Below are 26,245 nucleotides of genomic sequence, written 5' to 3'. Positions count from 1 at the left end.
GTGCACAGCGGAAGAATCAGAGCCAACAGCCCACAACTTTTTGAGCAAGCAGCAGTTTAGCAAGCAGCAAACAAGTAGTCCAATATTAGTGATTAGTATTAGTTATTAGTAGGTCACATTGACCTACTCACGTGCCTATGTACCTCGCTACAGAAACTATTCAGTATCAGGAGGTGCATAAACACCACAAATATTGTATCCTACTAGCAGTCTTATAAGATGGGTATTGAGCTGGGCATGGTGGTGTACACCCATAATCCCCGCCACTTGGGAGACTGAGACAGGAGGATTGCTTGAGCCCAGGAGTTTGAGACCAGCCTGGGCAACATAGTTAGAGCCCACCTCATTAAAAAAAAATTTTTTTTTAAGATGGGTACTATCATGATCATCCTCTTTATTGATGAGGAGATTGAAGCAGAGATAACCTGCACATGGCAGAGTCAGGATTTGAACTCAGACAGTATTGGCTCCTAACCACAATACCAAGTTTCCTTTGTTGGGGCTCAGAAAATGATACCCCAAAGCATACTGATACTTTGCACTAAAGCAGCCGCCTCAGAACCAAGGTCTGACCTTCTCTCTGACCTTCTCCCATCCCCCATCTCTTGCCCCTCCCCCTCTCCTGAAGCACAGGAAGAGACTTTTCTCTGAAGTTTCCTTATCTACCTAAAGATCCAATCCACTGAAGAGGAAAACAATTTTCTTCAATCTTCTTACTGAAATTTCATTAACCAAGGAAAATTAAACTCATATCACAGAGGAAAAGACTGAAAATCAAACACCATACCTACAGCCCAGATGAACTTTGTCCCAGACTATTGTCTGTTCTATGGACCCATTCATCTCTTGTAAAAATCACTTATTACTCTTCTAAAATTGTCTACATCCTGCATTCCCCTCTCCCCTATGAATAAGGGTATATAAACTTCTAGACCTTATTGAGTCTAGCGCTACTAGAATTGGGCATTCGCCTTCCTGTGATGCTCCCGTGCGCATAAATCAATTACGCTGTGCTTTTTCTCCTTGTTTTGGATAGATAGACCAATTGGTCTATTGTCTATTTATTTCTCAGACTCAAATATCAAACATTAAGAGGTGAGAGAGGGGGTTCCTATGCTCCTATACCTTTGAGGTATGATTGTCTCTCTACAATGGTACAATGGGCTTTGAACCACCAAAAAGATTTGAATTCTAATCTAGGTTCAGTGTTTGTATGATCCAAGGAAACATGTATTTTTTAATCTTAACTTCTTCGCTAGACAGAATACCATATCTCTCAGGTTTAACAAAAAATATATAAAAAGCTTCCACCAGACAGCATTCAAATCTTGGATTTTTCCTCATTTAAACCTATTCCGATCATACCTGTAGCGGATTCTGGCCATAATCAGAAAAAAATAAGATGTTGGAATTATGAGAATAAACAAAACAAAAAGAAGAGCTCATCAATTTCAAAAGTGACTTCCTAAATGCTATCCCTCTTCATTGACTGCATTAATATTTGTATTTCTATATATTTATTTGTACTCTACTTAACCACATTTTTGGGAGCGGCAGCATTGTATAAAGGAAAAATCTTAGGCTTTGGAGCCATTTTACCTTCCACATGGCTTTCAACAAAAATACATAATCTCTCTGAGGCTGTCTCCTCATCTCTAAAATGGGGACGATAATAATATCTACCTTGAAGTACTGTGAGGATTTAAATTAGACTAATTACATAATAAAATATCCTGGCATAACATGAAAGGCATTCAATATGTATTGGTCCCCTTCTTCTCAAAGAGGTTTTAAAATTCACGCATTCATTTTACTCACCTCAGTAAGTATTTCTAAATCATTTCATAAATTCCTTTTTAGATGGTTGTATACCACTGGAATTTTTGGGTTATAGGACAATAATGGTAGAACTCACCAAACTGTTCATCCTAATTAACAATTAGGGGTCATTTTCTTCATATGTGCTCAAAATGTATTCTATCTCATCTTCGAAAAAACATAAAGCCTGTTATTTCCCCTATATTTGAAGCAATTATTCTGATGAATATTCTGTGGAGCCATATGCCAACATGGCAATATATATATTTGCTTTTAAAATAGTAATGCCTTTTAACCTAGGAATTATATTTTTAAGAATTTATGGTAAAGAATCAAAAATACACTTGAAGATTCATGTAAAAGTATGTTCAGTGCAGACTGTTTATAACAGGAGAAAAATTGAAAATAATAGAATAATACATTATCACAGATGCAAAATACAAAGTATAATGAAGACATTAAGCCACATTTTAGAAGAGTATATTTAGTCATATGAGAATTTGCTCAATATAAAGTGAAGAAAACAAGTTACAAAACTGTGTGTAGGCTGGGTGTGGTGGCTCACACCTGTAATCCTAGCACTTTGGTAGGCTGAGGTGGGCGGATTGCCTGAGCTCAGGAGTTCAAGATCAGCTTGGGCAAAGTGGTAAGACCCCGTCCCTACCAAAAAAAAAAAAAAAAAAAAAATTAGCAAAAGATTAGCTGGACGTGATGCTGCATGCCTGTAGTCCCAGCTACTCAGGAGGCTGAGACACGAGAATTGCTTGAATCTGGGAGGCGGAGGTTGCAGTGAGCTGAGATCACACCACTTAACTTCAGCCTGGGTGACAGAGTGAGACTCTGTCTCCAAAACAACAACAAAAAAGAAAAAACAAACAACAACAACAAAAAACTGTAGATACCTTGTAAAAAAAAAAGTGCATATATTAAATAAAAGTTAATCGTTGTTTTCTTTGATTGGTGGGATTACTAGTGACTTTAGGTTTATTGTTTAGAACTTTCTATATTTTCCAAAGTTTTGTATAATATTTATAATTAGACAAATATCAATGACTTATGCCCACTTAATTTTAATAAGGTATTTAAGATTAAAATTTAATATGGGCCAGGAATGGTGGTTCACGCCTGTAATCCCAGCACTTTGGGAGGCGAGGATGGGTACACAGCTGGAGCCCAGGAGTTTGAGACCAGCCTGGACAACATAGCGAGACCCTATCTCTACAAAATATTTAAAAATTAGCTGGGTGTGGTGGCGCATGCCTGTGGTCCCAGCTACTTGGGAGGCTGAAGTGGGAGGATCTCTTGAGCCCAAGAGGTGAAGGCTGCAGTAAGCCAAGATCACATCTTTACAGTCCAGCCTGGGTGACCGAATGAGACCCTGTCTCAAATAAAAAAAAAAAAAAAATTAACATGAAGAGGAAAACCAACCTTAAATACACTATCTTTACATAATGTGTTTACTGTAGTATTTCGTTTTGCTTCACTGAGAAAACAGCTAAAGAGGCAGGCTTCTAAAGTACATATTGAGTCTTTGAAAGGTAGCTTCATGAAGTAGAAAAAGCAGTTTTGAAACCCAGGTATGTGGTCCTGAGCAAGCTATGAGGCAGAAGAATAGGGGCTAGAGGCAGGGAACCTAGGGCCCATCCATGCTGACTGGGTATCAGAGGCTACTCCCATTTCAACCCCTCCATTTTCTGCGTGGCAGTTGAAAAATGAAAGTACCTCTTATTGGTCCCCTCCCACAGCCAATCAGACTGGTCGTGGGCATGCTCTTCATTCTGATTGGTCCCCTCCTGCAACCAATCAGACTGGTTGTGGGCCAATGGTCAACCTCTAGAGGGTATTTAAACCCCAGAAAATTCTGTACCCAATGCTCTTGAGCCGCTTGCACCAGGGGGTACCCACTCTGTGGAGTGCTACTTTCATTTAAAATAAATCTCTGCTTTCGCTGCCTTGCTTTGTTTGTGCGTTTTGTCCAATTCTTTGTTGAAAACGCCAAGAACTCGGACAGCTACCCTCAACTGGTTACAGTTACCTGCTGGGCCTGCTTCCTCATCTCTTAAACGGGGCTATCACCCCGAATCAGACAGTAAGGGAAGATTTCCACAATTGTTGAAAAAGCCTGACACATAATAGGAACTCAAAGTCTGTACAAAGACTTAAAGTTCATAAAACAATAGACAAACTAAGGGAGAAATCCACTGAAATTTAGGGTGAATAAATCTAATAACTGTTTGGTAAAAACTACACTGACAATCATTGTCTTGTCAGTGTTCAACATTTACGTGAAACACTAAGCTTTTACAAAGCCAAGCCCCGTTTTACGTTAAATTCTCGCAACCACGCTGAGGATGGTTCCGTTTTTAAAGCCGCGTTCCTGCCGAGGAAACAATGGCCCTCGGGGTTAAGACACTGCCCAATGCCGGCCGCGCCTGACAGACGCAGGTTCCGAATGTAGGCCCTCTCCAAAGTCTTGCCCACTGCTCCACAATGCCTCAACACCCAACATTTCATCCTCAACTCCAAATCTATCTCTTCAGGGCCGCAAAAAAGCGTTACTTCCCAAAGGGCGTGTTCTCCAAGAACCGCATTTAGCATTTCAGATCAGAGTGAGCCGAACTCACTAGGATTACGACAAAAACTAGTGAGATTCAGATAACACCGTTACATCGAAAGTTTTAATCCGTGATAGAAGAAATATTGCTTACGCCCTTAGGTAATTTCAAATGCACGTAAGAAGGCCATGCCGGTCTCTGCCGGCGATGCAAAAGAAAGGTAGGGCCGGCGGGGTCGTGGGGCGGGGGTGGGGCTTGACACCGTAACCCAGACGCAACTTGACCTCGTTTGCAAGAAATTCTGTATCCGACTCCCGTCAGTGCGTTTCGCCGCCCCTAGTCTAGTCTGGCTAGCCCCCAGTTCCTTTAAATGGGGTTGAAACGGGTGTTGCAGAAGAGAGAACACTCAGGTAGAAAGGGCCTGCGGCAGAGGCGCCCCTAAATCATGCAACCTGTTGGAAGAGTGAGGAAGGAACTCCGGAACCCCGAACATTCTCACGGGTGTAAAAAGACAAAGTAAATCCCCATTAGCCAAGTTGGGGAGAAGTCACATCCGTTACACAGCCTCTCCCAGACCGCCCCTCTAGGAAGGACAGCACATTGACAAACACCGGCCTGCCTCCAGTCCTTGGCTGCCTCACAGCGATTCTCAGAGCCGGTTTCCCAAGATCCGCGCGCCGCATTGAAGGCGCAAACCCCAGCCGCTGCCGGTTGCTAGGAGATACTGGTCCAGCCATCTCCTCCAATCAGCACGCATCTCTTTGCGTCCAATCGCAGAGGCAGGAAGGGCCGTGGTGGGAGGTGAAAGGTCATACTCCTGTTTGGCGGCCATTTCTCTTGAAACTCAGCGGCTCGGGACCTGCGGTACCTGCTGTAGTCACGAGGGACGGGCGGCGGCCTGGTCGGCAGAGAGTAACCTGCAACATTCGGCCGTGGTTACGATGGTAAGGAGAAAGAGAACAGCGGGAGAAGCGGGGAGAAAAGAAGGGAGACCAGCCTCGCGGGGCCTGATGGTTGCTTCGCGCGTTTCCCATTCATCCGCGTGAGGCGCCGCGCACCCTCTCACCAGCTCCTTTCACTCTCCTTTTAGGGTTTCTGAGGCGCGTGCTCCTCCCGATGCTTTTCTTTTCCTAGGGGTGCCTGTGCCTTCTCCTCTTTGTTTGAATCCGGGCCTGGGGTATTCTTAGTTGGGGCTATAGGGTCGGGGTAAAAGTCAAAGAGAATTTGCACTTCCCACTTAACCACACTCCAAAATTCACTTTCATTCCATGAAAGTAATGATACGGCCATGCTCTAGATTAACTCAATTGGGTGGGGAAGACAGACATTAGTCAAAAAATAACAAGTATGCAATTGCAAATAATAAGTGCTAAGAACAATGCAGACAGGAGGCTGTGAGGGTGCGCGTTAGACATTAGAGGCTTAGTCAGAAATGGCCTCCCTAGGAGGTGGAATTTAACTTGAAGCCTAAGTGTCATGAAATACGACCCTTTAAAGAGCAGGAGGAGTCGTCTACCGAGCACAGGGAATAGGAGCATAAGACCTGCGGCCGGAAAGAAAGCTTGGTCAGTTGGAGAAATTGACAGAAAGGTACAGCCACTTGCGAGAATAGTGGTTAAGTGTTGGTATCGGAGGAGCAGGCGTTGGGCAGGACCTCTTAGGCTGTATTGGGAGGTTTTGGTTGTACTCCAAATCAACTGAACATGATTCGGTTGGAAGCCATTGAATCATTTTAAGCAGAAATATGACAATCTGATGTGCACTTTAAAAAATCATAGTTGCTGTGGTGGATAACAAATTGGAGAATGAAAACTTGAGACTCATTAGGTTATTGGAGTAATCGCCATATCAAGATCACTCCGAATATGCTTATGTTAGAGGGGATTAGTAGCCAAGTTTCTTAGTTCTTTTCTTTCTTTGACTGGTGAGTGAGCAGAAGAGGGCAAAAACCGAAATCACTGGAGATGTTAATGGTTTGCTGAATAAATAAACGTTAAGTAATTGCTGTAAGTAAGAGGCAGTGCTAGTGACAAAGTCAGATAGGACCTAGCCCTAGCTTCCACAGTTAAATACTGTCAAGCGTGATGTGCCCTCTGCTTCCTTCTGTAGTCTTATATTTGGGGCTTTGACTGACAATGCTGAATTGTATGTCCCCAAAATCACCTTGTTGCATCACACTTCCCTCCTTTTACATAAGTAGCTAGCCTTGCCTGGAACAGCGTTTTTTCCCGCTCTGGAAATAAACTCTCATCCTTTAAAACTGAGGTATTACTTATTTCAGGCAACCTTTCCTTTTTTTCCCTGGATTGCTTTGGTACCCTTGTGCCTAGTATATCTCCTTTTACTACATTGCAGTATGCAATATAATTATTTGTATGTGAAGAGTTCCCCTCCCCATCTCCAACTTCTGGACAGGGATCATTTATTTATTTATTTATAAGAGACAAGGTCTTGCTCTGTTGCCCAGGCTGGAGTGCAGTGGCCTGATCATAGCTCACTGCAGCCTCGAGCTCCTGGGTTCAAGCAGTCCCCCCACCTTATCCTCCCTAGTAGCTGGGACTACAGGTGTGCACCACCACACCCGACTATTTTTGCTAGAGATGGGGGTCTCACTGTGTTGCCTGGGCTGGTCTTGAACTCCTGACCTCAAGTGATCCCCCTGCCTTGGCCTTCCAGATTACTGGAATTACAGATACGAGCCACCCTGCCTGGCCCGCATTTTTTTTTTTTTTTTTTTTTTTTTAGTGTCTTTATCTTTGTTTCTTTAGAGCTCAGAACAGTCAGTGATGTCGGTAGTCAGTGTATCTTAAGTGAATAGTGTTTTGTTTTGATGGGTTAAAGGTGAAACTGGCTAACTGGATATTTAAATTTCCCTGGTACTCTTCAACAAATAAAAGTGAAAATTATGTACTAAAATAATAAGGAGTCAAAAGTTTTCTTCATTTGCATACCACAAAATATTGGTGATTCGGTAGAAGAGAGTTGGTGGTGGGAGGAAAAATAATTAATTGGATCCTTTTTTGTTCTTTGTGCAGAGTTTACCCCTCAATCCCAAACCTTTCCTCAATGGACTAACAGGAAAGCCAGTGATGGTGAAACTTAAGTGGGGAATGGAGTACAAGGGCTATCTGGTATCTGTAGATGGCTACATGAACATGCAGGTAAGCTAAAGAGCTGTAAAGGTCATAACATTGCATTTGTTTTGCTTCACCTTATTTCTCAAAGATTTAGTCTGACTAATAAGAATACATACAATTAAACTGACAAATATACAGCCAAATTCAAAAATAAAGTCAAAGCCAGGGAAGATACTGTGATATACTAGGGTATAAGACATGGACTTAAACCAGAATTCAGCTACAGATTTTATTCCTAGTAGTTAAAGAAGAGCTCAGACATTCGATTCATAATAATACCATAAGGGAAACACACTAATTTGCTGGAGAAAACAAAACATTTCTCACATTTAGCCCTGAAAGAAAGTTTTCAAGTGAAATTCTTGAGTCTTTTAATGGATGCTAAAGGCACAACACCAAAGCTATTGAGGAAATTCATTCCTTCAGGGGAAAGACAGATCTGCCGAAGGAATTGACCTGACTGTATGTCTGTCAAACGAATTTCTGTAAATGATTCGGCCATGTGTTTTGGTGGTTTTTTTTGTAATTAATTTTTTTTTATTGTGGTAAAATATACATTACAGTTTTGCCACTCTAACCATTTTTAAGTGTATAATTCAGTGGCATTAAGTACCTTCACATTGTTCTGCAGCCATCACCATTATCCATTTCTGGAACTTTTTTATCATCCAAAAGTGAAATTTTTTGCCCATTAAACAATAATTTTACATTAAACAATTATTTTACAATTAAACATTAAACAATAATTTTCCATTCCTTCCTCCACCTAACTAACCCCTGGTAACCACTATTCTACATGTCTATGAATTTGACCATGCATAATACCTCATATAAGTGGAATCGTATATTATCCTTTTGTGTCTGGCTTGTTTGACTTAGCACAGTGTATTATTCACGGTTCATCCATGTTGTAGCATGGTCAGAATTTCCTTTTTATGACTGAATAATATTCCATTGTATGGATATACCCATTCTAATCCATTTGCCTCTTGGTGGACACTGGGTTGCTTCCCTCTTTGGACTGTAGTAAATAATGCTGCTGTGAACGTGGGTATACAAATGTCTGTTCCAGTCCCTGCTTTCAGCTCTTTGGGGTATATACCTAGAAGTGGAATTACTGGATTACTGGTAATTCTATGTCTAATTTTTTAAGGAGGCCAAGCATGGTGGCTCATGCCTGTAATCCCAGCACTTTAGGAGGCTGAGGCAGCAGATTGCTTGAGCCCAGGAGTTTGAGACCAGCCTGGGCAACATAGTGAAACTGCATCTCTACAAAAAAAATACAAAAATTAGCTAGGCATGGTGGTGTGGGCACCTGTGTTCCCAGCTACTCAGGAAGCTGAGGTGGGAGGATCACCTGAGCCTGGGGAGGTTGAAGCTGCAGTGAGCTGTGATCGCACCACTGCACTCTAGGCTGGATGGCAGAGAAATTTTTTTTTCTTTTGAGTAACTGTCACAGTATTTTCCACAGCAGCTATGTGGTTTTACACACCCACCAGCAATGCACAAGGGTTCCAGTTTCTCCACATCCTCACTAACACTGATTATTTTCTGTGGATGTTTATAAAATAGTTATTCTAATGGGTGTGAAGTGGTTGGTATCTTATTGTGGTTTTGATTTGCATTTCGCTAATGATGTGGAGCACCTTTTCATGTGTTTATTGGCCATTTGTTTATCTTTGGAGAAATGCCTGTTGATGTCTTTTGCACATTTAAAAAATTAGTTTGGGGTTTTTTGTTGTTTTTTAATGGTAGTAGTTTCCAGGCAGGTTTTTAAAGGCTATCAAGACAGGTGGTCAATCCAATCATGAATCCAAGGATTCCATACTTGTAAGCAGAGTACTAAAAGGAGTACTTAAGTAGGCAGAGAGCTATGATTTTCCTTAACTTAGGCAATTACCACCTGAGCACATGACGTTAAGGTCCCCAAAGCATAGTTTGAGTTTGGAAAATTCCTTAAACAGGAATCATTTACCAAGACCATAGAAAAATCTGGGAAGTATATGAATTGTGATGAAAATATTCTGGAATTAGTGGTGATAGTTGCACAGGTTTTTGAATATACTGAAAACCACTGAATTGTACACTTCCAAAGGGTGAATTTTGTTTTAGAATTAATATAGCTTGCTAGTGACCCTGCTAGAGTTCCAAAATGTCTGAGTAACCAACCACTTTGAGTAGTCAACCATATTGATACCAGTGTTTGAATTTGTTCACTCAGCAAATATTTATTGAGTTCCATTATGTGCCTGGCACTGTGAATATAGCATTGAACAAAACAAAGTCCCTGCCCTCAACAGTTTATGTTTTAGTGGTGGGAGGTGGTAATATAATGTGATAATAGGCATGATAGATGCCATCCATGAAGAAAAAGGGAATAGACAGTATGTGCAGTATTATATAGGATAGCCTCTCTGAGGAGGCGAAACCTGGAAGATACCAGAATTAGTGTACAACTCAGGTGAGTATCTGGGGAAAAGCATCCCAGTTTGAGGGAACAGCAAGTACAAAGGCCCTGTGGCAGAAGCATGCTTGGTGTGTTCAAGGCACAGCAAAAAGGCCAGAGCAGATTGAGTTAAGGGAAGAATGACAGAAAGTTAGGTTAAAATGGCGTCCATAGAGAGCCTGTTAAGTGATGGTGAAGACTGAATTTAATACATGATAGAAAGTATTTGGAGCATTATTGTGTCATTTAGAAACCAGTTAAAGGTTGTAATTGCTTTTTACAAAAAATTAATTGCTCTTAATACATTATTTCTTACAGCTGTTATATACAAACTAATTATCTCAACAACCTGGTATATTTCAGACAAAACTGTATCATCTGGATAATGGAGATTAGTTTTTGTTTTCTATAAGGGAGGGAGTAACATCCAGTAGTAGTGTTCATTAACATGTTTTTCATGCCTTATGAAACATCCTATTTTAATCCTTATTGTTAAGCCCTATTTTTCTTTTCCTTTTCCACATGCCTAGTTGTGAAGGAAACCTCCCTCTCTCCTATCACTCCTTAGTGCCGTCTCTGAGTCCCAGGTGGCATTGATTGTGATTTTTCTTTTAATTATAAGTAAAGCTTGTTACCTATATGTAGAAGGAAAGCTAAACATTTTGATATAAAATTAGAAATAATTCACCAAAATAACTGTAAAGTAAGAAGAGCTCAGACATTTGATTCATAATAATACCGTAAGGGAAACACACTACTTTGCTATAGTTCACCAAAATAACTGTAAAGGTCACTGTTAACTATTTAACTTTCTCTTAAGAACTTGTTTTTCCCTGTTTATTAGTACATAATTTAAAAAAAATTTTTATTCAGGCCCAGATGTGGTAGCTCATGCCTGTAATCCCAGCACTTTGGGAGGCCAAGGTGGGAGGATCACTTGAAGGCAGAAATTCAAGACCAGCTTGGGCAATATAGCAAGATCTCATCTCTACAAAAAAAATTGTTTTGAAGTAGCCAGGCTTTGTGGCACATGCTTTTAGTCCTAGCTACTCAGGAGGTTGAGGCAGGAGGAGCCCAGGAGTTCAAGGTTTTGGTCAGCTATGATTGTGCCACTGCATTCCAGCCTGGGCAATAGAGGGAGACCCTGTTTCTTAAAAGACAGGAAAAGAAGAAAATTCTTAGTCAATTATTTGCTTTGGTTGTTGACTAATATAAAAGTATTTGGCATGTTAGCCATAGCTTTCATATACCCATCTGGACACCTCAATATGATTTATAATGTTTTACTCTGAGAAAACTTAACGTCTGGTTCTTTAGAATGAATTTTCAGAAAACTTTTTAATCACAATTTATTCATAAATTAGAGACTGCCTTCTTCCACACACTGTTTTGATATCTAATAGAAAGAAATATTACATAACCTGGGAGATTCAGAAACTTATGTTGAAACAAGCTTTATTATATATTTGTTCTACATCCGTGAATATTAATTTTATTGAAGGTTTATATGAAACCAAAAGTACTACAATAGTAATAGAAAGCTCATCTTCTATTAATTATAGATAAATTTGAGTTGTTGGTATAGAAAGTTCTCAGTTAATGAGTTCTCTCACCAATATTAGCTGTATTGTAATATTTTCCTCCCGTATGATTATACTAATATATTTCTTTTTATTGAAAGCTTGCAAATACAGAAGAATACATAGATGGAGCTTTGTCTGGACATCTGGGTGAAGTTTTAATAAGGTAACAAACAGCAGTAGTATACGTAAGGAGTTACTGGTGAGCATTAGGAATACCTGTTCTAAATATATTAGTGCCTCAATTTTGGAATTACTTTTTTTAAAAAAATCACTATTATAATACTTTACAGTTAGCCTTCAGAAGTCTTTGAAATTGTTAAACTTGTCAAAGGTAAGTTTTCAAATGTTTTGGAACTGGCCAAAAGATTTTTCTAGTGTTGATGTTAAATTTTCTAGCTCTTAGCTATAATCTTTTGCAGTGGCCTTCATTGCAGGAACTTAGTTTTGAATTTTAGTTGGGTCTGGCTGTTTTGTTATGTTGATTTTCTGTACTAGCTTCAAAGCTCCAAATTCTGGTAATTATTTCCTTTGGAAAATCATAAAGATGTCATTTTATAACAACCACATGGTGGAAAATAAGTGCCATGTGCTTTTCAACAAATCTATGTGAAACTTTTTTTTAAAACGAATATATTTAAAAATTTTTTTAGAGACAAGAATATTGTAAATATAGCATTCAGTATTTTCATAATAAAAATACAGTAATTCAGATCATACATGGTTTCTGGTTGGAACAACAAAATCGACTTTTTCTATTTACAGGTGTAATAATGTCCTTTATATCAGAGGTGTGGAAGAAGAGGAAGAAGATGGGGAAATGAGAGAATAGCATCTTTTGTGGGGGGTTTTTTTTTTATATATATTTCTAGACAATAAAGATTTGTTTGTTTTTCAACTTGACTTGTGAACTGTTTGTATTCAGATATTTACAAGCAAAGCTGAAATGTTGAACCAATTGGGAAAGATTACTCACAGAACTAATGCTTTAAAAGCCACTGAATTTCATTTAAGTTGCTTTTCTTTTGTGAGCCCAAGATTCTTTTTTTTTCATAAAGGATAATTATTTATATGCTTTAGATATTTTTATGAAGGTGAATTTCAGACCTTTTCTTGTAAAATTATTTATTAGCTGAGACCTTTTAAATGCAACTTTTTCTTTTAAAGTTATTTTTGAGCCACTTTTAACATGTATAAAATTAAACATTTTCTTGGTATTAATAATATACTGTCTTATTTTACTTAGTAGTCAGTAAATTACATGTTAATTCTGTGTCAGTATAAGCTAATTGCACATATTGTAGCTAAAATTGAAACATCTTCTAAAAATTAAAATGATTGTACAGACAGGACACAACAGAAATTGGGAACTGACATTCAGGCTGAAAGCATACGGTTTGTTCACTGAAGAGAAGAAAGTTCTCTGAACAAAATGTAATGTCAAATAAAAACCAGTCTCACCATTATGTTCTGAGACTGTAACCTCGAGATTGAGTTTTAAGCCCCTCAAAACCCTTCAGGTATTTTAGGGTTGTACATTGTTAAATTGTATATTCCATAGTAATAACAGTATGCTATGAACTTCCCTACAGATGGGTTGAGAAAATATATCATCCTCATGTTGTAAGAGAATGGCCATTATTACACTTCAGTGTTCATTTACCATAGTTTTATCAGTAAATTATCTTTGTGTATCCCCAAGTGGAACAACTCAAAGTACAGATAAAAATGTTTAGCTATATGGAATAATACTTACGATATGAATACTTAACGACTTCAACAACAAAAAAAATAACTCATTCCTAAGCCTGTAGCCCTTAGAACAAGGGCCTGTCTTCCTCAAATTGATTAGGCCTGGTACATGGGGCAGAATATTGCCATTAGTGAAAGCCAAACTTTACAAAATACACCTAAGACATTCTGGTAATAAAATGTCTTACTGCTTTTATTCAAGTAAAAAAATATTCTTCCTCTTGTGATTTTGTTTTTGTTTCATTGACTAAAGGTAGCTGCTGTTTGTTACCAGATGGAGGTTTTGAATGAAAGACAAGTCGTCTTCCCAACTGAAACAAAAGAAAAACAAAATACTTAATATTTTTTGAGCATAGCCATTTTCTATTGAAATTTGTGAAATACCAATATTAACTTGATTTTTACAAGGAATAATATGGTTTGTAATATTAACTAATCACAGTTAAAAGGGACTTATAACCTAACGGATGTCTAACATGCTAGGCAAAGTTGAGTAGCAAACTGGACACTGATAAGTATGCAGAAGGCACAGCAGTTAGGTTTTATTGGAAAGTGGGAAAACTTAGGTAAAGTCATCAAATAGTATACGGTTCAAATGTGGTCAGCCTAGAAAAGCACCATGTTGAAGGCCACCATTTTATTTCTCAGTAAGTGCCAGTTTTTCCTCCATGGTTGGAAGAGATGGCTTTCTCCTGTTGAGCACCTGACTAGCATTTAGAAATCTTGTTAAATAAAAAGTCCAGAAAACCACGTACCATCTTGAACACTGGTTGGCTTCTGGAGGTGTTCCCAACAGAAGAGGCTTTGGGAAACCCCTAGTTCATACCTATTCATTCTCTCTGGGTCATATATACTCAAGTATATTACTACTTATTTTTCTCTTTACTTTTGGGATTCCCTCCTCCGCTTTTTATTTTGTTTTGCTTTTATAGCTGAATTTGTATAAATTAAATGTGTAAGTGGGGAAACTACCATAATTCTATGAGATTTGATGGGACATTGCCGCTGTGTTCAAAAGGCACTATTGACATTGTAGGACAATTCTTATGTGAGATTGTCCCCTGCATTGCCAGCCCCAGAGAACCTAAATAACAATAGCACTTTACCCCATCACTGTAACAACAAAAATGTCCTTGGGGGACTAGAATGTCTGAATTCCTTCTGTAATATTGGAATTTCTAACTGTCAGAGATCTTTGGTAACATTTGTTATTAATACTGTCTGAGAAAATTAGCAATGATGAAGTGTCCTAACTGGGTCAGCTTCTACCAGAGGTCTTTGTGTGTTGTTGATTTATCAGATAACCATTTTTTCCCCCAATTTTTTCCCGTTTTAGTTTTTATACTCATTTTTAGTCTGTTAACCCACTACACATCAAGTATCCATGATGTGCCAGGTATTAGGGATACAAACTCATGGTCTAGAAGGAAAGTTGAATATATTGAAAAATAATAATTTCAATTTGGTGGGTTTACTAAGTAGTCCATGTGGAAGGGTGATGAATGGTTAATTCTTGGGAGGAGAGGACAGGTGAGGAAAGTCTTCATGGAAAGAATTGAACTAGATAAATACCCTTTTTAAGATGAAGTATTTATTTCAATAAAATATTTTGAAGTAATCATTTTTTTGGCCTGACACATATTAACAATTCCCATACTTCAGAATTGTTTTCAAGTTCTTACCTCTTGTGGTTAGTTGTAAGGCACACAGTAAGCATTCGTTATGTGTTAGCTATCACTGTGGTAAGAATCAGCATCCGCAGTAGCTTTGCAGATAACCATGAAATTGTCTTTCTGGAATATATTTCAGACGCTATCCCAGAGGAGGGAAAGAGTGGCATATAGATACAAACTCCTTACCCTGTGTAGAATTGATGGACCACATGTACCTGACTACCTAATCCCAAACTTCTGATTGGACAGGTAGTCTTGCAAAATGAAGAACTTTGGCTTCTGGTCCTGATTGTGCTACTAAGTCAAAGTGGCTCTGGGCAAATCATTTTAACTCCAACTGTCAATCTCATTGTCTTTACAATGTGGGGATTGTACACAGTCCCCACAGTTACTTGTGATTCTCTGGGTTCACATCTCCAAAACATTACTGAGTGAAAGAAGCCAAGTTCCTAGCTATCATTAGTAAGGAAAAGAATATGTACATAAATACATATTTGTGTATGTATATTTCCAGAAGGATGCAAATGAACCTGTTAACAGTGGTTGACTCCAGGAAGGGGAACTGAGGAAGACTGACTTTATACTGAATACTCTCGTATCTTTTGAACTTTGAACCATATGTTTTTATAATCTATTCCAAAAAACTAAAAAGAAAAAAAATTATCTGATTTTAATGAACCTAGGGCTAAAAAGAGGAGAGAAGAGGCTTCTTTTACTGAAAAGTGTATCTAACTGGAGAGCCACTAATTTGAATTATTCTAAAAGTAACAAGGAACCAGAGAGACCAATTGAAGCTGTAAGCAAGAAAGATTATCTTTCTGAAGTTCAACCTGGATAAGTTAGACAAATAAAGTATTTTGTTTTTGTACCACAGAGGCACTCACATATTGATATGGCTGGATCTATTAATAGCAAAACAAACCTTTTTCTTTGGTTGTGCTACTGCTTTTTCCAGAGCAGCTTTTAGCCTTTCCTCTTGGTGTCTTTGTTTTTCTTTCATTTTCTCATCACGAAACCTGTCACAAGAAGGGAGAAACATTCTTGTAACTGTAAATCACATTAAGTAAGAAAAGTACATTACTATTGGATAATGAACCATATGAATAGAAGACCTCCTTTAAAGTTAAATGAAAATGACACTTCATCTTTACTCATAAGAATGGCTTTTGAATATTCAGGTAAATCTCGACAACAAATACTATTTTGAAATGGGAAGAAATTTCATCATTTTGGAAAATATAAAATATACCCATATCTTGGTCTATTTTTTTTTTTTTTTTCCAGAGACAGAGTCTCAGGAGTGCAGTGGCATGATCTTGGCTCACTGCAACTTCTACCTCCTGGGTTCAAGCAATTCTCCTGCCTCAGCCTCCCAAGTAGCTGGGATTACAGGTGCATGCCACCACACCCGGCTAATTTTTGTATTTTTAGTAGAGACAGGGTTTCACCATGTTGCCCAGGCCGGTCTCGAACTCCTGACCTCGTGATCTGCCCGCCTTGGCCTCCTAAACATTTCAGCACTTTACAGATAGTTTGTATAATAGCTACTTGAATGAACTTTTAGCTACTTGTCCCTCTTTTTAAAACTTTTAATTGAAGTGTCACATACATACAGAAAAGTACACGAATGCATAGCTTAATGAGCTGCCACAAAAGTGTACCTTCCAGTTAATCTTTTTGAATAATATCCTCAAATTGTGAGCAAGAAATGCTATTTGTCATACTCTCTTTAGGGTTGTTTTGAGGGAAAAATTAAGTAATCTGTGCAGCTTATCAAGTACAAGGTGGTGAGCAATAGGCACTAAATACATGATAGCTATTTTATGGACCTATTTAATGATATTCTAAGTGTAAGGTTATATACTAGGGAATGGAAATAACATGTACTTAGCATTTTTATTGCAAAATTAGGTGCCATGTTAGGTGCCCCAGACCATGGGGAAAATCAGCTATAATTCTTTTTAAGAAGAATGTCAGTAATTGGAATTACATTCATGTATCACTGCTAAAAATGAGTTGTAATTACACTTTGATGCAAATATATTTGCTACTGTAAAAAAGATGCAAGTGCTGTTAGTGTAGTCATAATGAGGTCATCTTAGGGAAGGAGTAACTTTTCATTTATAATTTTTTTTAAAGCTTGCTTTATGTTCAATAAGATCCCATCAAGATCACCGTAATATAGTCTGGACATCATTTTTACTATGGGTAAGCATATCCACCATACATCTGTAAAGTAGTAGGCAATAACAAAATATCTAATACTAGTGGCTAATATTTGAGTGCTTACAATGTGCCAAGCATGCTCTTGTAATTTACTTGGATCATCTAATTTAATCCTCACAACAACCTGTAAGTGTCAGTATTACTCCCATTTTACGGATAAAGAAACCGACTAGAGTGCTTATGTTGCCTAAGGTCACGAAGTCATAAACAGTTGAACTGAACTCACTCAGCATGGTCTAATCCCCAAGCTGATAGCCAGAGTACTAGTCTGCCTCTCAACATGTTTTTTGCTATTACATGAATATTATCCCATTTGTAAGCATTCCCTACATGCCACAGTAGGCTAGGGGTCATATTTACAGTAATCATTGCCTCAAACTAGGGCAGTAGGCCCTCCATATTCACAGTTCCTCATCTGGGCATTCAACCAACTGCAGATTGAAAATATTTGGAGAAAAGCCCCAACAATAAAAGTAATACAAATTTTAAGAAATACAGTATGACAACTCTAGCGTTTACACTGCATTAGGTATAAGTAGTTGAGAAATGATTTAAAGTATACAGGAGGATGTATGTAGGTTATATGCAAATATGCCATGTCATATGAGACATGAGCATCTGCAGATTTTGGTATCCTTGGGAGGTCCTGGAACCAATCCCCTACAGATACCAAGGGACAACTGTTTGTACCTAAAAGTTCTTATTTAACTTGGTATGGAAATTTGTAAATGAATGCATTCTGAAAGGCCCCGGTCAGGCCATACCACCCTCAATGCACAGATCTCCTTTGAAGGGCACCAAGCTATGCAAGCATGTGGGGAATGGTGTGGGGCTCCAGGGATGATAATCCTCATGAGGTTGTCTTGAGGAATAAATGAGTGAATGTTGTGTAAGTGTTGGCAGTTAAACACTGCGGAAAACCCTCACTGTGTGTGTAGCTCAGACTTTCAAACAATTCCTTCATTAGGAATTAGGAGCCCTTCATGGGAGAACTACAGGTAGATTGAGTCTGCTTGCAGTTTTCCCATGACAGGCTCCTAATTCTACGTCTTGTGTCCTTCACCACCAGTGCAATTCTCCTTCCCCATGATAGCTATTCAAAAATTTTCATGTAATTACTTATTCATACATTGCATATAATTACCAAAGATTTGCTTTTCCAGGCTAGTTTGTCCATCGCAAACTAGGTCAGTTGCCCCTGGTGAACTCTTCACCCAGTTCCTTCCTTCGCAGTGCTCATTACCATTGGTAATGACACATTTATTTCCTAAGAATATTTGATGAATGATCTCCCATGCTAAATAATAGCTATATGAGGAGAGCAGGGCTGGATTTCATTCCTCCTCACTGTGTCCCTATAATATGACATTACACAAGAGACTTGCTAATGTTTTTGTGGAATCTGAGCAAAACCAGCTACTCATTAAGTCATTCTTATCCTTATTGACTGTACTTTTGCCGTCGTTCTTTCTGTTTCATCCTCTCAATTGCCTCCACATTTTCTTTGGGAATGGATTCGATGAGGTCACACAGTTCTACCAGGCGAGACTCTACTTTTACCAGCTTTTGAATTGGGTTGAGGCTGTCATCCTCAGCATCTCCAATGCAGACTTTGTATACTTGAGTAATCTTTTTACTAAGTGAGTCTATCAGTATTTCCTGAGATTGAGAAGAGCAGAAAACATTAACATCACATTGCACATTCAATAAATATACCATTTTACTATATTACAGTAAAATCCCATGTATATGCTATTAAATGTTTACATTTTTATTTTTATTATTTTTTTGAGACAGAGTCTCACTCTGTCACCCAGGCTGGAGTGCAGTGGTGCAATCTCATCTCACTGCAACCTCTGCCTCCCAGGTTCAAGCGATTCTTGTGCCTCAGCCACCCAAGTAGCTGGGATTACAGGCGTGTGCCACCACGCCCAGCTCATTTTTTATTTTTAGTGGAGATGGGGCTTCACCATGTTGGCCAGGCTGGTCTCAAACTCCTGACCTCAGATGATCGGGCTGCCTTGGCCTCCCAAAGTGCTGGGATTACAGGCATGAGCCACTGTGCCTGGCCTAATGTTTACTTTTTTAAAGGAGAAGTTTTAATAAAACAGATCATTGAGAAAATGCAGCAGTGATATTTCACCTATATCAATTTATAGTCAGAGCATTACTATAGAACACCTTGGATTATTTTCTTAAAATATATTGAACTCAAGATATAAAAAGTATTATAATGGGCAGAATATTTTTTGCTTGAATGTTTTTGTATATCTGACTCCCTAAGAATTCAAAGAGAGGCAACAAACATTTTAAATCGTTTTTTTGCCACTCGCATGCATTTCCTTTTGGCAAAATATGTAACCCAGCCCCCCTCCTTTTTTGCACGTACTACTCTGTTATAATTGCGAAACTATAATCATCCTATATGATAGTTCTCTGCCTTATCCTTATAGACCAGGAGAACAGGAGCTACATCTTATGCTTAAACTTACAACTAAAACAGTGCTTTGCACATAACTATGTACTGAATAAATGTTTGCTGAATAAATGACTGAATGCATTCTCAGAAAAAAAGTTGCAAGCAAACACGTACCCAGGCTGGCCTACCAAAGCCTTTTTAGAAGTATCATTTTCACTGTTTTCACTGGGAAGCCATTGCAATGTTCTAGTCTGAACAAAAGCTTAGGCCAAACCTTGCTGATCCCTGTACCTCGACACTGTGCCATTTTAACTGTTGGTGGAGATTCTTGAGGTGGTAGGTAACTTGTCTCGGGACCGTAAGAAAATTGTCATCCTCTGTCTCCATTGTGAACCTGGTGTTTGCAATTAAGAGGAGCTCAACAAACTGCCGGGCAATGTGAATCACTCTTCAGGTAGCATTCTGCCCCATTTCCTGCTCCCACTCAAGAAGATGAGAATCACCATAAAGCCAGCGACAAATAACACTCAAGACAGATATGGCTCCTGGAGCCATGGGAAGCCCCTCCTGGAACCACAAACACCTTACAGAGCCACCAACACAATTACAAGCCAAGCTGATACCAAGAATGTACTTCCAACAGCTTTTCCACCTCCTAGCTTAAAAAGCTTTCTGATGGTACTGTTTAGCATAAAGCTCCTTTTTACATTCATAGGGTAACACTTATTATATTTCCTATTTACATGAATGACATGATCCTTTTAGAAAACTTGGAGATACATAATAATATAAAAGAAAACAGCAAAAGTCCTATATTGGCCAAAAATTTCCCTTTTCCCCTCTCTCTAAAATAACACCTACTGTGTTTCCTATTTATGTAATAGTACGTTCTTTTTCTAAACCTTGGAAACACAGAAAAATACAAAAGAAAATAAAAGTAACCCATCGGATTGAAATATTGTAAATTGCATATGAAAACAACATTGCTGTAATGTGAGTCACTAAATAAAGCAGAGAAAAATACTTTAAAAATATATTCACCACTGGTTTTGAGGAAAAACAACTTCAAGATGAAAGTGGTTGCTAGTTGATGGAAATTTCTAAAGGAGACCTCTTGAACACTTAGATGGCTTTAGAGATGGATGAGCAGGACAGTGGCTTTTTACGATGTCTTTTTTACACCACCACCCCCTCCCCCTTTTTTTCTTAAATTCCCTCTTCTAAGAGGAGAGAAAATGGCGAGAAGAGATATTTTCTTAATATAACAAGGTAAGAACAAGAGATAGGAGAGGAGAATGAGATGAATGAAGGTAATTCACATATGAACAAAAAAGGGATTGAGAGCCTGGCCTGACAAAGCAAAAAGTCAAAAGGGAGCACAAGGCACAGGCCAATTGATGACGGAAGGGAAGTTTCAGCCCCATCCCTGGAACTGCCCCCAGATGGCAGGCCCAGCCCACAGTACCTTGGAGGAGGAGCTGCCAAGGGAGTCTGCCCAGGTGAATGGGACAGGAATTATGGAAGACTCATAGAGAACTTCAAGTGCCTTTCAACAGTGAATGGGAAGTGATATGACCAGAGCAGTGTTTTAGGAGGAATCATTGTATCAAAACTGGAGAGGGGAAAGGTGGGGGGGGGGGGGGGGTGGATATCTAGATGTCATTGAAAGTCTTTTCAAACTCAAGGGTTCTGTCATTCTAATCCATGTGACATTCTGCTGTGTATTGACCGTACACAGTTCTCTCAATTGCAACTGATCAGCTCCTTGTGCAAAGAAAACAATAAAACCAGAGATAAACACATTCCTCAAATTGAACAATGGAGCAGTTTATGTTCCATTTCATGTTCAATGAAGAAATAACAACTGCTACACTAAACAACATGGATGAATCTCACAAACACAGTGTTGAGAGAAAGAAGCCAGACATGTTACGTGATTCCATTCCAATAGAGTTCAAAAACAGGAAAGCTGATTGATGGCATGAGACGTCAGGACAGTGGGAAAGAGGGCTGGTAAAGACTGGAAGGAGGTGTGAGGGAGGTTTGCAGGGGATGATAATAGTGTATTCCCTGATCTGGGGGGTAGCACATGGGTGTGTTTGAGGAAATTTCTTGAGAGGTACACTTGTGATTTGTGCACTTCTCAACATTACATTATACTTGAACTTAAAATTTTATTTTAAAAGTAAAATATTGGATCAAGGGCAAAATTTTTAGGGGATTGAGTATCATTAAGAGTGTGGAAGTTTTAAAAGAATAAAATTCATTTCATACTGATAGCTCCAGAGTAACATAATTTATGAATATCACAATCAAATATGTCAATTATACCTCAATAATGTTGGAAAAGAAACTTAAAAAATGAGCTGCAGCTAAATTTACTCAAAGGGTTATATTTTGTATATTCTGAGAGCTGAAAAAATGGAGGTAGAGAAGGAAAAAATCCTAAGAATACGCTTCCCTTCCAATTTTCCTGCTTCACCTCCCCTTCCCACCCCACATTTCACATCTCTAGAAGACACTATGGATTATTATTCCCATTTCCCCAGAGTGCAATACATGAATACCAAATTTACACTTGTGATCACAATTTCATGGATAGCTATTTAAAAAGGAATTTTACGTCAATTCTACTTTCTTTCTTTAGGTATCTGGTTGCCTCAATGTTAAAAGAGTATCAAAAATGCCACTTTTATTTTTTAATAGTTGCCCCAAACTTGGATGAAAAGGGCTTGGTTGGGATGGGGCAGGGAGGAGGGGAGATATCACAGATATTTATCAGACATTTTGCATGTCAATTGGTTTCAGAATTATTTAAAACAGTTGAAGTGTGGAAACCACTCAAGTGTCCATCAACAGATGAATGGATAAACAATATATAGTATAAACGTACAATGGAATATTATCTGGCTGTAAAAATAATGCAGTCCTGATACATGCTGCAACATGGATAAACTTTGAAAACATTACGCTAAATGAAATAAGCCAGACACAAAAGGACCAATATTGTATGATTCTTCTTTTGTGATGTACCTAGAATAGTCAAATTCCGAGAGACAGAAAGTAAAATGGTGGTTGACAAGGGCTAGGAGAGGGAGGAATGGAGAGTTATTGTTTAATGGGTATAGAATTTCAGCTTTGCAAGATGAAGAGTTCTGGAGATTGCAAAACAACGTGAATGTACTTAACACTACTGACCTGTACATTTAAAAATGGTTAAGATGTTACATTTTTATGTTGAAAAGATGATGAAAAAGTTGTGGAAATAGTGGTGATGGTTCCACAACATTGAGAATGTACTTAATGCCATTGAATCACGTGCTTAAAATAGCTAAGAGGTAAATTTGGTTATGTATATTGTACCACAGTTTTAAAAAAATGGTTAGGAAAAAACAGCACTGAATTGAAAGGTGGCTATCATCACACCTCTTGGCCCCGGCAATGCACAACCCCATCCCTTACTAACTCAGGGCACTATAACTCCCTAGGAAATGTGTGTGTGTGTGGAGGAGCCATAACCAGCTTGTGCTTTTTGTAACCCTGTTCACCTGTGGGTAGGGGAGGACAGTCTTCTTCTGATGCAGTTCTCCCAGTTCTACTTCTGTTTGAAAATCAAGTTCATATCCATAAATGTGATGTTGTGGCAGCCCAGGTCTCACTAACGCAGGCCTCCTTAACAACTGTTTTCAGTACTGATTGAGTGGTTAAGTTAAATATTAAAAGCCAATGCCCTTATACAAAGGCTGGAATGTAACAAAAACCCACCAAGAGTTTTGCCTAGACCTTTCCAGGGTCTTAAAGAATGACAAAATAATGAAGGAATTCTTAACAGGACCCATTTAAGATTAAACAAGTTTTACTGGGGATGAAGAAACTCTCCAGGCCTCCACAGACAAGTTTATTGGGGATCTGAAGGAACTACCCAAACCTCCCTGATTTAGCAGGAGACAAGACAAGGGTAATCACCCCAACATCTGGACCCATTTAGATTAAGTAAACTTAGACTGAGGCTCCAGAGGAAGGTCTTCAGGACTCAGACCTTAGTTATAGATCAAAAGAAGTTAATCACTCATGTCTTTAGATGAGTGCACACTTACACATAGACATATAGCTTAGAAGGTATAGAAGCTCTGGAAAACTTTGTAATTTTGAGTTGGTCTGGCAATAATTTCCAGGCCTTCTCCCTATAACCAGTTACAGAAATAAAAACTGTCTTCCTCCCCAGTTCATCTGCATCTCGTTATTGGGCCACAAGAAATAGCAGCCCAACCCTTAGTTTGGTCCGGAAACAATGTTAGCCTCATATATTAGCTTTGAATTTTTATTTCATTTGAGGTTTTTACAAGGTAATCAATGTTAGATGGAGCTGGTTGTGGGTCTAAAAGCTAACCTCATCATTCATTCAACAAACATTTGTTGAGCACCAACTTTAAAGGGACCCTCAACTGAATGAAGAATAGTAAGTCAACCCCTGCACTCGAGGGGATTTGCATCTAGCTGAGAGATGAACTTCTCAATAAGTAAGTGTACTAGCACATATCACAGCTGTTTTGATAATGAGTCTACACAGGCCTGAAGAGGCAAAAATCTAGTACAGGCTCAGTGTCGGGGAAATTTTCTAGTCAGTGTTGAGTCACTGTTAATTGTGTTGATTCATGGCTTCCTCTGTTTTATTACTCCTTGAGTTACCACCAAAATGATAACACACAGTGAACTACTACATATGTCTAGGCTCTGAAGAAATGTATTTCGAGGGAGAACTATGGTCAATATCATGCGTTGCAATAGAGCAACGTTTTAAGAGAACCCCAATGCCAATTTGAATGCTTTCTGCCTATGTAAATTGGCTATTACATACTGGCAAAATAAATTCCAAGCTCGCTTTCCACTTCTGTCATCAACCTAGGACTTGTGATTTGCTTTAACTCTCCTATTCACATACTTAGGACGCAGGGAATAAAAATTATAATCGTGAGCCAAAATGAAATCACCATAGGCAAAGAGTGATTACCTGAGCATCTGAATTAAATTCTCCAAAGCTAAAGAGCCTGGACCTTAATTGCAATTCTGCTGCTTTTTCTTCTTCTCTCACACAGTTAGCTTTAAGCATTTCTTCTTGCTCCAAAAGAAATTCTATGTTGCTATTTCTATTGCAAAAGAAGAAAGAGACCCTCATCTGAAATTTGTGGTTAGTGAAATAACCATCAGTCAGGAGCTTTAACACTCTAGATCATGTGTCAAAATCCAGGTAGTGAGCCAAATACAAGTCTGTATTTGAAGACATTACCAAAGTACATGTAACTTTTCAAGTTAAAATGAGAAAAAATACATGCACAAATGCTATTTTTAACTTCCATCAGAAGGCATTTTCTTCCCCTCCCCTACTTTGGTGGTTCCATTCAAGTTCCCCCAAATAGCAGCAGAGCTGAGGCATCAGGAACCCAGTGTTCTCAAACGTGGCTGATAATCAGAATATCTGGGGAGCCAAGAGGGAAAATATAGACTCCTAATTCCCTCACCTAAAGATTCTGATAAGATCCTCTAGAGATAGATTCTATATATCCCCCTTTCCTGCCTACCTGCACCCACCCTGTCCCAGTAAATCTTATTGTGGAGGTGAGTGGAGGGCCATCAGACACTGTGAAGATTGGAAAAGATACAAGGATTAAAAAGTCTCAGAAATGGTATGGGGTAGCTGTGAGATAATGATTTTTAGATTCTTCTGAACAAATTAATTTGTTTTGAAGTTAAATGTAGTTTGACCTATTGTTTAAAAAGATTGCCATCTTCTGGCCCAGAAAACTGTTGTGAGAAAAGGTTCTACACATTTTTGCAATGAGTAGATACAAAGATTTATTCTCTGTAATTCAACGCTTTTTCAAGTTTGTAATACTATATATTTTTAGATGAGGAAGGAATTTTGTGAGGGATCAAATCCAGCTGCTTTCTCCTGACAGAAATCCTTTCTATATTCGCCCTGAGATATTGACAGGAACTTTATAAAATTATATAATATTTAATCACAAAAATTACTTTTCTGAGAGTCACGGCCAATGAAAATGCATTTGTTAGCATTATCATCCACAGCATGATTTGGTAAAGTAAATGACAGCTAGCCAAGTGATAGGGCAAAAACTATACTGGACAAAAGGCAGTAGGTACCATTTTAATTCTTTTTAGTCATTTTTCAAAGTATCTTTTATTATTACTAGCTAGGAAAATATGTTGACAAGTGAAAGGAAGTAGGGACAAAATTAAAGCCAGTCTATTCTGTGTAAATATGACATCTACGTTTTGCACTCCACAACGTAAACTATTAAAAACCCCAGCCTACGTTCACAGAGACCACGAGGAAGAGCCACATGTGAGTGAGTTGGACCCAGGCTCCGGTTAGAAATTGCTTAATGGAATAAATCTACTTGTTTATAATGACTTACGTTTTATCCTGTATAACTTTTTCTCTTTTGTTTACCTCTTCAAGATTTTCATCTACATCTTGGGAATATTGAAACAAAGTAAGATTCTGCTCTTCCAGCTCTCTGAGGACTTGAAGTAACTCCTCTGGTTCCTTGAAATAAAGTGCTGGCTCCTAATTAATCAATAATGAAGAATATAATTTACTTAAAAATATGCTACCTA

The 26,245-nt window shown here is 38.5% G+C and overlaps 2 protein-coding genes across 2 annotated transcripts in view; one reads left to right on the top strand and one right to left on the bottom strand.

Annotated features, from left to right (window-relative positions):
• Positions 1-5,172: 5,172 nt before the first annotated feature.
• Positions 5,173-12,439, top strand: SNRPF (small nuclear ribonucleoprotein polypeptide F). Its single transcript, XM_003259501.4, has 4 exons — positions 5,173-5,317; positions 7,409-7,534; positions 11,638-11,702; positions 12,302-12,439. The coding sequence occupies exons 1-4, from the start codon at positions 5,315-5,317 to the stop codon at positions 12,366-12,368; spliced, it is 261 nt and encodes an 86-aa protein (XP_003259549.2). The 5' UTR covers positions 5,173-5,314; the 3' UTR covers positions 12,369-12,439.
• A 1,018-nt stretch (positions 12,440-13,457) lies between these two features.
• CCDC38 (coiled-coil domain containing 38) overlaps positions 13,458-26,245 on the bottom strand; it is a 71,567-nt gene continuing 58,779 nt past the window's right edge. The window contains exons 12-16 of the mRNA XM_003259685.3: positions 26,044-26,195; positions 24,618-24,753; positions 18,641-18,846; positions 15,884-15,977; positions 13,458-13,599 (exon numbers count right to left, since the gene is read on the bottom strand). Of these exons, the coding sequence (XP_003259733.2) occupies positions 13,486-13,599; positions 15,884-15,977; positions 18,641-18,846; positions 24,618-24,753; positions 26,044-26,195 (702 nt within the window). The 3' untranslated portion in view covers positions 13,458-13,485. The remainder of the gene's footprint in view (positions 13,600-15,883; positions 15,978-18,640; positions 18,847-24,617; positions 24,754-26,043; positions 26,196-26,245) is intronic.

This window comes from Nomascus leucogenys, chromosome 10 (genome assembly GCF_006542625.1).
Source record: "Nomascus leucogenys isolate Asia chromosome 10, Asia_NLE_v1, whole genome shotgun sequence".
NCBI classification, from domain to species: domain Eukaryota; kingdom Metazoa; phylum Chordata; class Mammalia; order Primates; family Hylobatidae; genus Nomascus; species Nomascus leucogenys.
Note: the sequence above shows the minus strand (reverse complement) of the source record. Positions and strands in the feature narration are given on the sequence as shown.